At 39.9% G+C, this 16,888-nt stretch overlaps 3 protein-coding genes across 7 annotated transcripts in view; 1 reads left to right on the top strand and 2 right to left on the bottom strand.

Annotated features, from left to right (window-relative positions):
• Positions 1 to 55: 55 nt before the first annotated feature.
• Positions 56 to 4,128, top strand: LOC121887822. Its single transcript, XM_042398868.1, has 7 exons — positions 56 to 231; positions 912 to 1,112; positions 1,521 to 1,648; positions 2,047 to 2,316; positions 2,864 to 2,892; positions 3,014 to 3,076; positions 3,236 to 4,128. The coding sequence occupies exons 1-7, from the start codon at positions 151 to 153 to the stop codon at positions 3,643 to 3,645; spliced, it is 1,182 nt and encodes a 393-aa protein (XP_042254802.1). The 5' UTR covers positions 56 to 150; the 3' UTR covers positions 3,646 to 4,128.
• Positions 4,129 to 7,856: 3,728 nt separating this feature from the next.
• LOC121888075 (LIM zinc-binding domain-containing Nebulette-like) overlaps positions 7,857 to 16,888 on the bottom strand; it is a 121,845-nt gene continuing 112,813 nt past the window's right edge. The window contains exons 5-8 of one of the 3 annotated variants that reach the window (XM_042399352.1): positions 12,237 to 12,414; positions 10,383 to 10,510; positions 8,614 to 8,830; positions 7,857 to 8,265 (exon numbers count right to left, since the gene is read on the bottom strand). In XM_042399352.1, the coding sequence (XP_042255286.1) occupies positions 8,654 to 8,830; positions 10,383 to 10,510; positions 12,237 to 12,414 (483 nt within the window). In that variant the 3' untranslated portion in view covers positions 7,857 to 8,265; positions 8,614 to 8,653. The other 2 variants (XM_042399353.1, XM_042399351.1) reach the window with 2 other exon arrangements.
• Positions 12,631 to 16,888, bottom strand: part of LOC121888074 (nebulin-like) — a 75,555-nt gene continuing 71,297 nt past the window's right edge. For 2 of the 3 annotated variants that reach the window (XM_042399349.1, XM_042399347.1), the window contains 3 exons: positions 15,722 to 15,819; positions 14,534 to 14,621; positions 12,631 to 13,544 (listed from right to left, as the gene is read on the bottom strand). In XM_042399349.1, the coding sequence (XP_042255283.1) occupies positions 13,386 to 13,544; positions 14,534 to 14,621; positions 15,722 to 15,819 (345 nt within the window). In that variant the 3' untranslated portion in view covers positions 12,631 to 13,385. Of the gene's footprint in view, positions 13,545 to 14,533; positions 14,627 to 15,721; positions 15,820 to 16,888 lie in introns of all 3 variants that reach the window. The other variant, XM_042399348.1, reaches the window with a different exon arrangement.

Below are 16,888 nucleotides of genomic sequence, written 5' to 3' on the forward strand. Positions count from 1 at the left end.
TGGTCCCAACTGCTTCCTCTTTTTCTTCTTCTCCTTTTTCTTTAGTGGGTTTCGACAGTCGGCCGCCAGAACCGCTTTCATGAGGATAGATGAAATTCTTTTTTTTTTTGACCAGTTAGGTACTTGTTGATTTTGACAATTTGATTGAATATGATGACTTCGTGCCTACACTGCCAGCAGACCGGAAAGGGAGAGGGAGAAGCAGGGACAGGCGGACGTCCACTTTTGGAGGTCAGGATTTAAGTTTGACGGATATTAGATGAAGTCGTGATGGCTAATGTTAGCTAACTGGATGCTAGCTAACTAAAGTTAACGTTACACCATCATTCAGAGGTTTGGAATCGCCTGCCATAAAGGTTTGATTAGGTCAGATGACTGAGAGACTACTCCTTATTTTTTAAATGTTTTTTCATGATTTTTTTATATTGTAGAAAGTCCTCTTTAAGATATAATAAGATATATAACCAGACTGACAACTGAAAGAACCAAACAATTAAATAAGAATAAAAGAAATCACCAGTCATTGGTAAAATAAATAATATTTAGAGCCCAGTTGTTATTCTCTGGACTGGAAAACAAATTCAGAGCTGGAGGGTCTTATGGGGGAAAAATGTTAACAACATTTCTCTCCTGTCATCCAACACTTTGGGCACTAAATGGAAGTTTTAATCATTGAATTATTCTTCGTTTGGGGCCCAAACTATTTAAAATGTAAATAACACCTTTAGTGTCTGAATTATACTGTTTTTATCTGTGTTAAAATAGCCATTATTGAAGGAAAGGAGAAAAACATCAATAAAACAGCTGGTTCCAAACTTTTGAAAGGTACTGTATGTCTAAACCGTATCTACAGTCTAACTATAAGGTTACCACTCGTGTAGGAATTAATGAAATGCTGTTTTTTCTTTCAGAAACTGTTACCGGGGGGATATGCCCATCTGGTGTGCTCCTATGAGGAGACGGCACAGACTCAGTTCAGGGCTCATATCAAACTGAGAATTACGTCACAAGATGAGGTTCATAAATGGCTTGAAGATTTCCAAACCTCCTCCGGGCTGACCTGGAGGAAGTCTAAAACGTATCCAAACACTGGACGTTACAACGCCTACAGGGTGAGTTTCCCTCAACCGAGAAGCCTGAACGTATTCAGTTTATTACAAGTCGACTATTGTTGTAGTTTAACCAGATTTATTTACATTTTCTCCATGAATCCGGCCTTCCTGAAACACTGTTGTGTCCATGAAAAGGCTTCAGAGATAAAGTGTATTAAAATGACATGTTGAATTATAAATATGACCTGATATTAGTGACCTAAGATGATAAAATTGAGATAATAATTAATAAAAAGTTAACAAGACTTTGGGAACATAGTCCAGCTTTGTAATAGGTTATGATTTAGGCTTCAATAACACCCAATAAATGCATAAAATAACCTGCTGGAATATGCAGATCCACTGTGAACAATATGTGTGCAGCCAGTTTGTTTAAATGTTCATTAATTGTTTATTTGTGTGTCTCAGGTGGACTTACGGTGTCAACACAACACGTTTCCCAGAACTTTTGTGAAAAAGACCAAAAATACGTCATGTGGTGCCACAATGTATTTGGTCCTGAAAAGACACGTACACAGCCAAAACAGGAAGTCGAGGTAATTAAGATCAGACGTTTATTCATCTCCCGGTAGATTATTTTGTCACAGCAGCCATATAAACTACAAAAACTATAATATTCACAAATGCTCAGGATCCTAATAGATAAGAATGTATTCTAAGACGTTATAACTGTCTAATTGACATCGCTAGTCTGTCTAAAGATGCTCTTCTTCACACGTGTATTAAATATAGAGTGTGATGTGACCTCAGTTTAACACCTCAACCACCACACTGACCTCTAGGACGCTGCCTTCACCACTTTCTCCATTCAGCTGCTTTTATGCTGCTGTGTGAAATATGACACTTGTCACAACTGACCGGTCGAACACATTTAGCTCTGAATGGTTTCTGCACTGTTGTGACTACTAACGAGTCGTCCTGGTGTCTCGTTAAGATCCGGGGATCCTCACATTAAAGATGGCTACCTACTGAACGTCAACCTCAGACACGAGCACAACCACCGGCTGTCGTGTGCGGACGCCGTGCGGAAGCGAGACGTCTCGGGCGAGACCATCGCCAAACTGAAGACCCTCTTCGAGAACGGACACACCCCCTCCTCAGCGCTGGACACCATCAAATACGACCTGCAGGAGCAGGAAGGAGAAAACTACATCAACGCCGCTGCAGACCGCTCCATCTGCCCCGACGTTCAGTTCTGTTACAGGTTAGAAACATGTCGAGACACGGTCCAGTGTTTCCCCCCTAGAATCTTTTCAGGCCTGGTGGTACGCACTGAAAAAACCTCAAAGAGACGAGGCGCGCAGGACGAGGAGAGGATGACTTAAGAAGCTGCATTTATTACATAAGAATAATGTATTTTCTCCAGAGTTTTTGGAGAAAAACTTAAATATATTTGGTTATATTTGTGTTAGAGCTTTTTCTCTTTAGGTGGCGCCATTAGCTAAACTGCATCCCATACGTTCGTGGTCTTACTCTGCAGTAAATTTAAAGGCAACGACACAGAGGTCGACTCACGTTTCAGAACGGTGCTGCACAAAGGCTCCTAAACGCAAATGATTATTGATTTCTGAATGAATGAATGAATGGATATTTGGCGTTAATTTTGGCATTAAAGAAAAGATATTTTTTGACCCGGTGGCCCACCAGGCCTGTACAACAGTAGTCTATATTACATTTACTGGATGTACATACAGATTATTATTATTGTTATAACTATTATTATTACTTCTTTCTTTCTTCCTTCCTTGCAGGCTTTACTACAAACTTTTCCAGAGAGCAGGTCAGTGAAATCGTATCAGAAGTGGGAACTGATTTGAATAATATCCTTAAAGTAGTAAAGCAGCATGACTTTAACTTTAAGAAGACAGACGATAGATCTTAAAGTCTCTCCCTCCTTGTAGGCAGTGAAAGTGTTTTGCCAGACGCAGGTGACGGCACTAACGTGAACTCCAGTCCTGAACAAGGTAAAATCACTTTTAATCCCACTGATGCAGGTATCACAGCTGGTTTGGTCTGTTCATTCCAGCGAGGCAAAGTAAAAAATATGATTAATACAGACTTGATGTGCCAGTATCTTCTACTGACTGTGTCATATTTATTGGTGTTTTGTGTTTTGCTTACAGACACATCTGTAGAACATCTGGAGGAGATGATCCAGCAGTTCTGCAAGAGTCTCACAGACAAACTAAAAGAAGATCCTCAAACCTTCACGGCGCCGATCTGTACCTTTCTGGGAACCTACAACAAAATGAACAACAGCTCTCTCACCACGGCGCTGCACTGTTTCGGGAAAGCGCCGCAGCTGAAATCAAAAACTCTGCAGTCGTCGAAAACGTTGGGCGTACAGCCGACGGCGATCGCCAGGAGGAAGGCGGCGCTGGGAGGAAGACGAGCGGCGATACCCGGCCGACCTCTGAAGTGCTCGAGGAAGGAGCAGCATCCGTACTCCAAAAAACAGCAGAGCAGCACAACCGAACCTCAGACTGTATCAAACTGCGTAGAAGAGAACACACCTGTCAGCGGCGATCACTAGTGCAGCTGCAGTGCTCTTCATCTTCATCCTCATCCTCCCCATCGTTTCCACAGGACGGACACTCAGTGATGTTACATGTCGTCTCATCCGCAGCTCGTGTTTGTTATTCATCATCTTTTAGAACCGGTTTAGTTTTTATAGCATTTTGTTCTGTGGTCATCACAGTCAGTGGTTCTCAAAGTAGGGTTTGGGGACCCTCAGGGGTCCTTGAGGTGGTTCCAGGGGGTCTCCAGCAAAAAGAGGATTCATTTATTTTCACTATGATTCCTTCCATAAGTAACACAAAGACAGAATTGGGTTTCATACACTTTGTGTAATTAAACATCTAAAATCTGATCAGACGAGGATCCTTCACCACTGAACGACATTTAATTCACAGGATGGAAACTCAGAAACACCAGGAGACTTATTCTGAGATAATGTGACCGTGTTTTCCCATTTTCACTCAAAATGTTTGTCAATAAACATTGTTTACTGTAAAAATGGTGTTCTGCTGCTGTACTAGTATTATTATGCCTAATGTAGTAATAATAATAATTATAATAACGGTGATGATGCAGTTTATTTATTTACCCCTTTATTTAACCCCTGAAGAAGAAGAAGAAGAAGTTTGGGCGACCAATGAAATTAGTTTGGGGCGTCGTCAAGGCAAATCATTCCATCGCCATCCTAGGAAACAAAATCTCACCTCCCTGAATAGTATCTGCTTTGTTGTTGTCCTCAGTTCTCATTTGATAGACGCCATCTTATCTTCTGTGTACTTGTACTTTACTTGAGTATTTCCATGTGATGCTACTTTCTACATTTCAGAGGGAAATATTGTACTTTCTACTCCACTACATTTATTTGACAGCTTTAGTTACTTTTCAGATGAAGATTTGACACAATGGATAATATAACAAGCTTTTAAAATACAACACATTGTTAAAGATGAAACCAGTGGTTTCCAACCTTTTTGTCTTTTGACGTCTTACAAAAAGCAGTGTGTAGTCGGGGTCACATTTCACATGTCTATGAGTTGTTAACAGCTCCACCAAATAGTGATTTTTCCCTCTAAACTTCTCACATGCTTTCATTTCAATAAATGTTCAAATGATCCAATATTTCAGCAAAAATCAAAGATTAGAGAAAAAGTCCAAAAACTGAAAACAGATTTGTGTATCAGAACTTTGTTTTTTCTTCTTTCCTCTCCCATTAATCATCTCACCACCCCTCAGATTTATCTGCTGACCCTTTGGAGGGGCCCGACCCCTAGGTTGGGAACCACTGGACTAAACTAGCTAACTGTATATAAAGTAGTGTAAACTAGCTCCACCTCCAGCAGCTACAACAGTAACATGCTGCTCTAACACTGATGCTTCACTATTAATAATCTAATGATGTCATATATAATAATATATCAGTCAGAGGGACCAAACCACTACTTTTACTGCAATACTTTAACTACATCAAGCTCATAATACTTATGTACTTTTACTGCAATACTTTAACTACATCAAGCTCATAATACTTATGTACTTTTACTGCAATACTTTAACTACATCAAGCTCATAATACTTATGTACTTTTACTGCAATACTTTAACTACATCAAGCTCATAATACTTATGTACTTTTACTGCAATACTTTAACTACATCAAGCTCATAATACAATATATCTATTAATTATTATTCTAACAGCATTAATTTCTTGTGTAAATCATGAGAAATTATTCAATGAAAGGTCATCATTAAAAAATAAACCATTTAACACCATTTGGCTGGACGTCAACAGCAGGGTCGACCTCTGACTGACTGACTGAGTGATGAAGTTACACCATTGGTCGACTGAATGCCGCCACTTCCTGTATCTGTTTCTAATTCAAAGCTCCAGCTGTTCATACACGGTTCAGCTGTATTTACGAGGTTTTGACCAAGTCTTGTTTAATAAATGACGCACTGATACACTCAGTTAATTCTGTGTCTGGTTTACAGTTATGGGTTTGGTGTATTTTCACTGAAAGTCATGGTGAGCTAAAAGATAATATTAAGTTTATAAAACATTGTAAGCAATAAGTGCTAGTGTGTTGAATTCTTATTGATGATGTATTTGTAATCTTATAAATCACATAGAATCAAGATATGGGTACAGAAGTGTGGTAAAAGACTGTTAATTTAATCGAGTGTGTTTGTATTACATGTCACTTTACTCGGGTTTGCATTCAAGTCTTCACCTTTTTTAAAAATACACTCTGGAGAAGATCAAGAAATAAAGGTGTAAAGTGGCCAGAATAAGGCCAGGAGACAACTCGGCAATAATGGTGTAAAAGGATCCCCAATAGTTATATATATATATAAAAAAGGGACATAACTAGATAGAACTGAATATGCCAGTACATATCCAGTTCAGCTCAAAACCTATCTTGAAGAGTTTTGACCAACAACAAGTGATGAAGATAAATTATAACGGTGTAATTGGCCAAAGATGAAGAGGATGGACAACAGGTGTGACCTACAGGTATAAAACCTTCACCCTGAAGGCCAGAACCCTCAGAGCGACCCGGTACATCTTGTACGCACTGTTTGCTCTCCTTTATTGCTGGCGTTAAAGAACACTTTGCTGCTCGGACCTCTGACTCCTGACTTTTTATCATCTAAGAGCAGGTTTTGGATCTTGTGTTTTTCCAGCTGCATGACATGGAGTTACTGGAGTATCTTCATATTAAACTACTTTTTATACTGTAGTATTATAACTTTTACACAAGTAAAGGATGTGAGTACTTCTTCCATCAGACTTAATTCATTCATAATGTTCACTGACTCTAAGTTTTTTAGTTTTTCATTATTAGAATTTAATCAGTGAAGGAAGTTTTTCGTGGTCTTAAAGAATAAAAAGTGAGTCTCAGATTGTGAATGAGAGAAACAAAAACTGCTGTTGACAAATCATTTTGTTTTATTTCTCCCACATGTAACACACTGCAATTATTATATGGCAAAAAAAATAAAACAACATAAACTGAGATATAATTTGAAATAAAATGTAAATAATCTGTAGTGACAAACAAACTAAACAAACTTTAAAACGGTGACATTAGAAGCCCAAAAGAAAAATAAAAAGATTTATAAAACGACAGCGAAGCGCCTCCAGAATCAACACAGTTAACATATGAATGAATATTCAGTAAATTATATTCTATTGCATCTAGTTTTTTTGTTTTTTTATATGAAATCAAACAGAGAAAATACAAAAAAAACGTTCTCCGGCTAAGATGACAAATCATGAGCTGAGTGAAGTTTTTTTATTCAGTACATGAATGAAGCAACCGACACAGCAAGACAACAAACCCTTAAAAACACGACTTACTGGATACATACAGGTGAAACATTTCTTCCCAAAACATAGACGGAGCCGCTGTATCAAAATAGACCCGACGTACTCACACAGTCTGTTCAGATTTCAGTGCACGTTACTGTGTGTGTGGAGGACGTGAAAACTTTTATTTATAATTAGAAATAAAAATAAAATTAAAAAAAAAAAAAGAAATCATGTGATACGAGAAACAGAAAGACACAGTGTTAGTTTATACGTTTCTCCTCCGTCTCTCTGTAGATTATATCAGAAGTCAAAAACTAAACTACACTCACCTGAACATGAATTAAAACTCAGGATAAATTATTAAAGTTGGAAATATCTCGTAATTAATCACCATCCGCTTCTTTAAATCCTCTTCCTCCTGCTTTTGGATCCTAAAAAACCCAAAATCCTCCTTCTAATTATCTCTAATGTTTCCTCTTCTCTGTTTTCAAACTCATCTCTTAAAGGACGAGTTCACAGTTTTTCAAATGTGTCTTAAAGTTTATCTGAAGCTAATATGAAGCTTCAGCGTCCAAATGAGTCAAATCAAGTAGATATCTTTCAACGTTACAGTCTTTTTAGTGCCAAAGTCCCTCTTTTTGTTACTATACTTCCACCTGCAGCTCAACAGGGAAACACTGTCCGAGGAAACACAAAGAGACTGTAAATGTGTCAGATATCCACTTGATATGACTAACTCAGACTGCTGAAGCTGAATATAAGCTTCACATCAAGGAGAAAGAACATTTAATATCCAGTATGAACAGGAGGACTATATGGACACCTGACTGATGGTTTAACACACACTGGAAATATTGTGAACTCGTCCTTTAAAGACAGAAACCAGACGAACATGTTTTCTTTCTTATTTTCCTCCTCAGCTTCTTTCTTTTTCTCCTCATAAGTTTCAACTGCTTTTATCTGACATTTTTCAGATTGTCAACAAATCTCACATCAGTCTCTGAATACTGACTGAGGTTCTTTTTATCTTTTAGTTTGTTGACAATAAGAAAAAAACATATAAAAGACGTGTTCTAGACTGGTTGATGAACGTCTCGTTTATCTCCTGGTTATAATACTGAAGGATCAGTTCCTCCTCTCCTCCTCCCTGCAGATGTTTCTCGTCTCTCGTTCGTTCTGTCTTCATGCATCTTTTCCCTCCGCTGGATGTAAAATGTGACGTATCGACAGCATGCTAGATTTATCTCTTCTTCTATCCTCTCATCCTCTACCTGACTTCACCAGTCTGTGATGTTCGGTGCATTCCAGCAGCTGTTCTGTGACGACTGAGATCATTAAAGTGGGAAAACGGGCAGAAATAATGAATATAATTCATCTTCAATCACATCTAGTGTTTCCTCCTTTAATTAGACCGAACCCTGAACCCTCTATTTCCTGCTCCTGTGGATATAGAAACTGCTCTGAGTATGATTGTTGCAATAACTTGGCACCAAAACTTGATATTTACTGTTAAAGTTTTGAATCACTGGAGCAGCTGGAAATGTTGGTCAGTTTCCACAGGAAGAAGAAACACCAAAAAAAAAACACACCAAAAGACACCGGAAATGCAAAGTACATCACTGACCGCTGATTTTATAACAGTGAAGGTGGATTTTCTCTCTTTTATATTTCACCTCTCTCTCTCTCTCTCTCTCTCTCTCTCTCTCTCTCCTCTTAGTTGCAGCACTCCACGTAGTTTGCCGGCAGCATGCCGGACTTGCCGGTTCTCTGCACGGTGCCGTACATCCAGCCCTCGTCGATGGGCTGAGCGTTGATGATGACGTCGCCGTCCCGGAACGAGACCTCGTCGTGATCCTGCGCCGCGTAGTCGTACAGCGCCCGGTAAACACGCTGCGGACGACACGAGGGAAGAGTTACAGGAAGAATCTGGCGGTTTAAATCAGTTTATGGGTCAAACTTTACTTTGTCTAGTTGAGGCTGTTCCTCCTGGTTCAGGCCTCAATGCAACAACATGCAATGATATTTCATCTGCAAACCTTAATAGTGATATAGAATAAAGCTGCAGGTGATTAAAGGTGATCTAAGTAAAATAAAATAAATCATGCTGCTGTATAAAAAGTGTGATTCTCTGCGTCTGACTGGTATCTGTCGTATAAAAGTGACAAAACGGAACAAAAATAAATATTTAAATAACTTGAAATCATGAAGAAAGACAGAAATCGACACAACAAGCAGTAAACACATGACTTATATATTATCACCAGCTTTAAATAAATAATCTTATAATACAAAACTCACATTATGTATTGATTAGTGAATGTAAATACATCATGATCACTTTATGGTTCCTGACTTTGCTTTGATGAAAAGGATCATCTGGATGCATCAATAATAAACTGACTGATGTTTAATGAATTATGAGACTCTGAGGGGAACAAATATATTAAGACTGAATTAAAATTTACTTTCTTACAGTCTAAATATGTGTTAAACATGTTGATTCATACATAAACTTAATACAGTTATAACCAGCACTATAAGAGCTTATTACTTGTTTTGTGTTAGTAGAGAATTGAATGTTTTGATGCTTAAAGTAACTTTTAATTAGCAGAAGCTGCAGACTGAATGTTATAACAGATGACAGTGACGTGTCTGAGTGTCGTTCTTTTGTCTTCTGTATATATTACTGCTTGTAACTTCTGTCACTGCTGGTGAAACTTTGTCTCCTGCTTGCAGGTTTAATAAAATCTCCTCTTAATGTGAGAAACACATAAACAATCAGTCTTGTTTATTGATATATTCAGTTGTGCTGATCCACCACTGGGTGCTGTATTGACAGTTTCTCTACAGTCCTAAAACTAAAACTTCACTTCCTGCTGAGACAACTTCAAACACACTTTTAATCGTTACTGTTCACCAGCTCTGGTGTTTCTGATAAAGTCTCAGTGTGTTTGTGTGATCTTGAGTCTTTATTATTATTATTATTAATCTCTTTGCTCTGTTTTTATTTGTACTTTTCTTTTCTTCTGGCGCCACCAAGAGGCTTTTATTCCAGTTAATCCAGACTGGCGGTGAGTCTGCGTCTGTTGCTGTTATGTTTATGGCCTTCAGAGTTTTTACTTATTAAGTCTAAAATGACTGAAGTACACATTCTAAGATGTTTGGTAACTCATTCCACCACTGGGAACAACAGATTTATCCTGTTTTTATTATTATTATCAAGCGGGTTTTATTTTTTATTTGATTTTCCATCTTATGTACATTTACATGCTTGTATGTTCATTTTATGTCTTTTTACATGTAATTTCTTCTCTTGTAAAGCACTTTGAGCTGCATTTTTTTGTGTTAAAGATGAAATAAAGTTATTATTCTGTTCTGTTTTGTCTGTTTTGTGTTGTGTGAAAAGCGTTTTATAAATAAAGTTGAGTGAGGTGAAGCGTACCATGGTGGCTGACGGGGTGGAGGTGACGGATCTGACGGACGACATGCTGGTCTGGTGCATGTAGCCGTGATACTGCTGCTGCGGCTGCATCTGGACGCCCTGATGGTACGCTCCGGGGAGGACGGGAGCTGCAGCACAGAGACACACAGAGACGGTCAATCAGTTTGAAAAGTCTCATCTGCTTCATGCCATCATTTCACACCTGAAGAGCCTCCTCTGATGTCTCCACACTGTGAATATTTCAAATAATAAATATTAAACTGTTAAACACACACAGTGGCTTCACACACAATCCTGCAAGAAGACGAAGGTGGATTAGTTTGGGAATTAGTCGTCCATGCCGTCACGCTGGTACCGGGAGTTTCTGTGCTGCTGCGGTCCCAGAGGTCAGAGGTCAACGAGCTGACAGACTGAGCCTGGCTGTGGGTGAGAGACTGCTGGGACGTCTGCCTGCTCAGTCTACGATCCGCCGCCCGCTCTGACAGGCAGCCGACAGCAGGAGGCAGCACAGGATCCACGACAGGAAACAAGAGGATTCAAAAGATACAAGTCAGCTGATGAAGACGAAGTCAGGAAGTTAAATCTAAAGAGAACAAACTCAGACAGACAGATGGATGCTTTATAAAACCTCTGATCAGGCTGGTGGATCTATAACTGTGTAAATGTCAACAAAACCCATGAAAAGATAAAAACTAACAATGTTTTCGTCTCAATACTTTAGAAAAAGACTCAGCAAATCCCTAAAAACAGCCGACCGCTGTAGTTTTGGAGGTTTTTTTGGAGGTTGATGATTTCATAACTGCAAACCAGCCACTTATTGTTGGAGGTCAAATCTATATTTTGTACAACTATTGTCAGAATCTGCAGAGAAACGCAGACAGAAAGAAAAAGAAGTGCATGTTTGGGCAGACAAGAGAGGAAGCGCCCGTTAGGGAAGTGAAACTTAAACGTCACTTTATTTGTATCGTGTCCACTGATAACAAACACTTTAAACAGGAAAACAGGTTGAAAAGTTTGGGTTTGTTTCTTCACAACTAATCAGTCATAACGTAGAATAACTGATGTGACATTCAGCAGAAACTACGAGAGAAGACGCTGAACTGACTGTCATTCCTAATCCCAGTAACCAACACGTCACAGACCAGTAATAACTGGTCTACAGCTCAGAGCAATAAGATATATCAGCCTTTAGATATGATACTTAGAGATCAGTTCATCGTTGTTTGGTTATTTTCCTGAGATTTGTTGACTGTTACATACAGAACATCACCAGAATTAATAAGCAGAAAATTCAACTTGATTATCACAGAACAGTGAAATTACACTTTAAACACTTATTAATCAACAGATGTGTAAATACTATAAAACATAATAAAGGGTAAAAAGGTGAATTAAGAGAGAAAAGGATTGTTATGTAGCTTCAACACTTTGTTTCAATTAAAACAAGCAAACAGAAACAGAAACATCTCGTGTGTTTCTATATCGGTTTAATTATCAGTCGCTGGCAGCCTGGTGGTTTAGCAGGGGGGGGGGGGGGGGGTTCAGGTCTACCAGACATCCTGCGGAGGCTCTTGGACTGGATGTTGTCCTCTAGAGGGTCACAGTCAAAGATGGAGCCCGGATCTGATCTCCACACCTTCAGGTCTTCAGAGAGGAGGGAAAGATCGTTTAAAGAACACTGACAGTGAAGTGTGACGAGGAAACCTGAAGAACACTGAGAACAGACGTTACAGCGCAGGAGGAGGAGACGTCTGGTGACCAGCAGGAGAACTTTAGAAACCATCACCATCCAATCAGAGGGCAGCGAGAAACCAGGAGGATCAAACACACACACACAGAGTTCTGGTCACTGACCTACGATGATGCCTCCGGGTCGTCTGTCCATCTCCATCCCCTGCGGGTGCATCCCTTTGCTGTATCCCGCCTCTCCCATCATGTGATTGGCTCGCTGGTAGCGCTCCATGCTGGGGTCGTCCAATCCCGGTGTAGAACCTCGGCCGCGCGCCCGCTCAAAGTCCTCGTGGTACTTCGCCTGTTGACGGGAAAAAAAACGACAAAACACACACACGACACTGTCAATATCAGTGAGATGATAACACACACACACACACACACACACACACACACACACACACACACACGCACGCACACACACACACACACACACACAGGTCAGGGTGCGTTTGGTCAGTGAGCAAATAAAACACACAGGAAGTGTTTTTAAAAGATTTTATTATTGACACACACACGCTGTCATACACTCTTTCTCTCACTGTCACATTAACACACAGTTGGCTGTGAGTGATATTAATATTATATATTAATAATAAGACATTAATGCTGCTCATATTTCTGTTTACATTAATAATCTTATTTTATTGCTCTGCATGTCTTGTATTATGTGTCTGTGTCGTATTTTTAATTAGTATTTTATAATGTAGAATAACGTCCTGTATGGTCGTTTTATCATATTTATTATCACTCAGCATGCTTGTAAATGATCTCAATTATTTAATAACGTAACTTTAAATCTCATATTCTTCTATTGTTTTTTTAGGGCGACTTTGTAACATCTGTACAGTGACAACAGATGTAAAATAGCTTCTATTAATGAGCACCGTCTCTGTTTAATAAACAAATAAATACAATTAAATATGAACACAGGTAAAGCTGTAAACATGACGTTCATATTTTAGCTGTGTCATCATCATGTGTCAAAACTCAATCAGATTGATCTCATCAGTTATTGATCAGAGTGATGTTTAAAATCAGGTGTAACTGTCTCTTTCTCTGCGTCGCTGCATCCAAGGTCAAATTAAACCCAACAGGAAGCAGCTTTGTGTCTGTTCTTCCTGTTAATCTATAAACTAACTCATTGATCCTCTGCTCTGTGTTTCAACAGGAAGTTGCAGCAGAGTTTCTAATCTCTCGTCCTCCGGCGCTGTCTGCGTCTGGTGGTTGTTAGTATCGGTGCGACAGTCCCACCACGCCGTGCCACGTCACTCATGTTAGCTCCTCCCACAGCCCGAGAGGGGGCCACGGCGACTGGGCCGCTACCATGGAGACCGAGTCCTGCGACCTCCTGACACGCCTGTACTCAGGTGTGTCCAGCTCGGTGCAGCTCCGCCCCCTCATCTCCTTCAGCCCGCGCTGGTACCTCACCTGTTCACACACACACACACACACACACACAATGTGGAATAATGACATATTATAGCTTTAATGTGAATATAATGTATAAATGGAGAATCTCACTGAGCCTCTGACCAGATGTGTTCTGTGTAAAGTGTCATTCATAAGCTGCTGACATCATAACCATCAAGATTCATTCATAAAAACACTTTGAAGTGAGTTACAGGGTCACGAATTTCAATTTGTCTCCATGGAAACACTTAAAGGAAAGTTACGGTTTATTTCAACCTGATGTATTTCCCATTAACGTGGCCATTATGGCTCTGTGTGTGTGTGTGTGTGTGTGTCTCTGCAGCTCCGTTATAGAGAATCCGGTGATTCACAAACAGACGTTTATCGACTGCTGAGCTGCTCTGCATCATGTCAGCTTAATCTTGCAATTTGTTAACTTGTTGGCACAAACTATACTTCTATAGCAGGAACAGACGCTGAGCTACTCACAGCCTCAGACGTAAACAAACCGACGTGCGAGCAGCCTGGATATAGATCTCTGTGCAGTTAGACATGATGCTGCTACAGTTTCTGTGTTTACTTTCCTTCAGACTCAGAAACAAACTTCATGTAAAAATCATGTTTATTTGGACAGATGTAAGAATCTCAGCAGCAGCTACACCGATGATCGTTGTTTTATGTGATAAACGTCTCTCTATAACGGAAATACAACAGGTTGAAACAAACTGGAATTTTCCTTTAAGTGTTTCCATGGAGACGAATTGAAATTCGTGACCCTGTAACTCATTTCAAAGTGTTTTTATGAGCAGATCTTAATGATCAGAGAGGAGGAGGAGTTTTCCTTCAAAGTCGCATCTTATCTGACTTCACGTGTCGGATAAGATCAGACTCGACATGATGACAGCGAACGCATCACGGTACGTATGACTGAAGCCTGCGAGGGCTCAGAGACGTTTGGATGTGTGTGTGTGTGTGTATTTGTGTGTGTGTGTGTGTGTGTTTCTTGCCGAGCTGATGTTCTCCTGGTTCTGTCGGACTCTCTCCAGTTCTGGAGTCACTCCGATGCTGGTGGCCCTCGCTGCTCCCTGCTTGTATTTGACCTTTTAGGACACAGACAGAAAACAGGATTCGAGGACGTTTACTGTCGTCTCATCAGTTACATTTATACTCTGTTATTACTGAAAATCTGTTTCCTGTGCTTGGTGGTTTTCTCTAATCTTCTAACCATCTGAATGAGAAAATATTCTGTCTGCTGCACAATAAAAAGCTTTTTTCTTCACTTTTTCATCATCCAGCAGATGAAACATCCAGTTCTCTGGACTCAGGTTCTGGTCTCTTGGTGGGTTTAAGGTCTGAACGGTTCCCTGCTGTCTATAAATATTATTATTAGTAATCTTGGCATTGTTAGCATCAGGGTGTTGTGGGTGGGCGATCACTCTGAGTCCCAGCATGCTCGTGTTTTTGGCAAGAATGATGGGAAAAAATGTGACACACACACACAAACCTGCTCTGGCGTCATGGCAACCAGGCCAGGTCACCATTGGCAACTTTTCCACCACACAATCCTTAATGAGGTTGTGGCATTTATTTTGCCATTGTGTGTGTGTGTGTGTGTGTGTGTGTGGGTGTGTGTGTGTGTGTGTGTTCCTGTTCTTTCCTCTGAATGGATGATTGTTCTGCACAGTCAGCTAATGTCTGCTAATGACTCGGCACTCATTTATCGGTTTATTCAGTGGCTGAACTGCCTCCTGGACCACAAACACTTCATCACTTCCTCATAACATCCATTATTAACAACACACACTCCTTCATCCACACACACACTCCTTCATCCAACACTCATTCATCCATACACACACACTCCTTCATCCACACACACACACTCCTTCATCCACACACACACTCCTTCATCCCAACACACACACTCCTTCATCCACACACACACTCCTTCATCCCAACACACACACTCCTTCATCCACACACACACTCCTTCATCCACACACACACTCCTTCATCCACACACACACTCCTTCATCCAAACACTCCTTCATTTCTCACGCTCTTCGTCCACACAATAAACAAACAGCTATAAACACTGAACCAGACCGACCTCACACTCCCTGCTTATTATGCTCTCCTACACACATCATTAGCCTGTGTGTGTGTGTGTGTGTGTGTGTGTGTGTGTGTGTGTCCTCACTGAGCTGATGTTCTCCTGGTTGCGTCGGACTCGTTCCATCTCAGGTGTGTTCCTGACGGCGGTGCCGCAGCCGACCTCGTCTCTGTAGCAGACCTGAACAGAACCGAGAGCAACAGCTTTAAAGGAGCAGTACGTCAGGTTCTTACTGGTCCGCAGCATGAACTGACCATGACGGGCCATTTATTATCAGTGTCACTGACTTAATCAGGGACCGAGCCCAAAAGGCAGAGGACTGCTGTAGTACTGCGTAAGGGCGAGGATCATATTGTTTTTCATGTGTTTGTTTGTTTGTTTCTTTCTTTATTATTACGCCACTTAAACTTAAATTTGACCCCCTAAACATGCTCAAAAACTCACCAAATTTGGCACACACATCAGGTCTGGTGAAATATTTAATAAAATGTAAAAAATAACCCCTAAAGTACCAAAATGTGCTCTCTAGCGCCACCTATGTATCTGAAATGGCCGCCACTGCCTGTAGGAATGTCGTAGAGAGATCAAACCAAAACTCGATTATTCGTCTCATCAAGACCTACAAATTATATACTGACACTCCTGATCTAAATCCAACAGGAAGTCTGCAATTAGCCTTTCAAAATAAGACTTTGCCCCAATTTTGGCCCCCGAACAAACGCTATCTCCTCTGAGGGCGTTAATTACTTGATGAACTGTTGAGATTTACTGTTTTGGGGAATTCTCCACACACACAAGAATCTTTCTGTAACTATTTAAAAAAGAACATCGACATAACAAATTGTTTTAGAAACAAAAAAACTCAAATCTGCTCATAATGATTACCTTTATTTTTGCCACTTCTCATTTTTACCTTCATGCTTTACTACTCTTCAGATTGACTCCCTGATGTTCATATTTTATATTTCATTCATATTTATATCTCCCTTTTTTGTCATACAATTCTGCATGTTGATGTATATGTATATTTATTTATCTGTCCCCCTCCCTTTTTATTTATTTATTTATTTATTTTCCACCCTCCCAGATGCTTACTGATTATTCTTACTTATACCTGTGAATATGCTTAGTCGACAGTGGGTCCAATGTTTGTTTGTTCATGAAAATTAAAAAAAGAGATCTGTCTAATTAAAAAAATACACGGAAAATAAACTTTGCAAACATAATTGTCTGAGTGTATGTGCATGCA

This window comes from Thunnus maccoyii, chromosome 21 (genome assembly GCF_910596095.1).
Source record: "Thunnus maccoyii chromosome 21, fThuMac1.1, whole genome shotgun sequence".
Lineage (NCBI taxonomy): Eukaryota > Metazoa > Chordata > Actinopteri > Scombriformes > Scombridae > Thunnus > Thunnus maccoyii.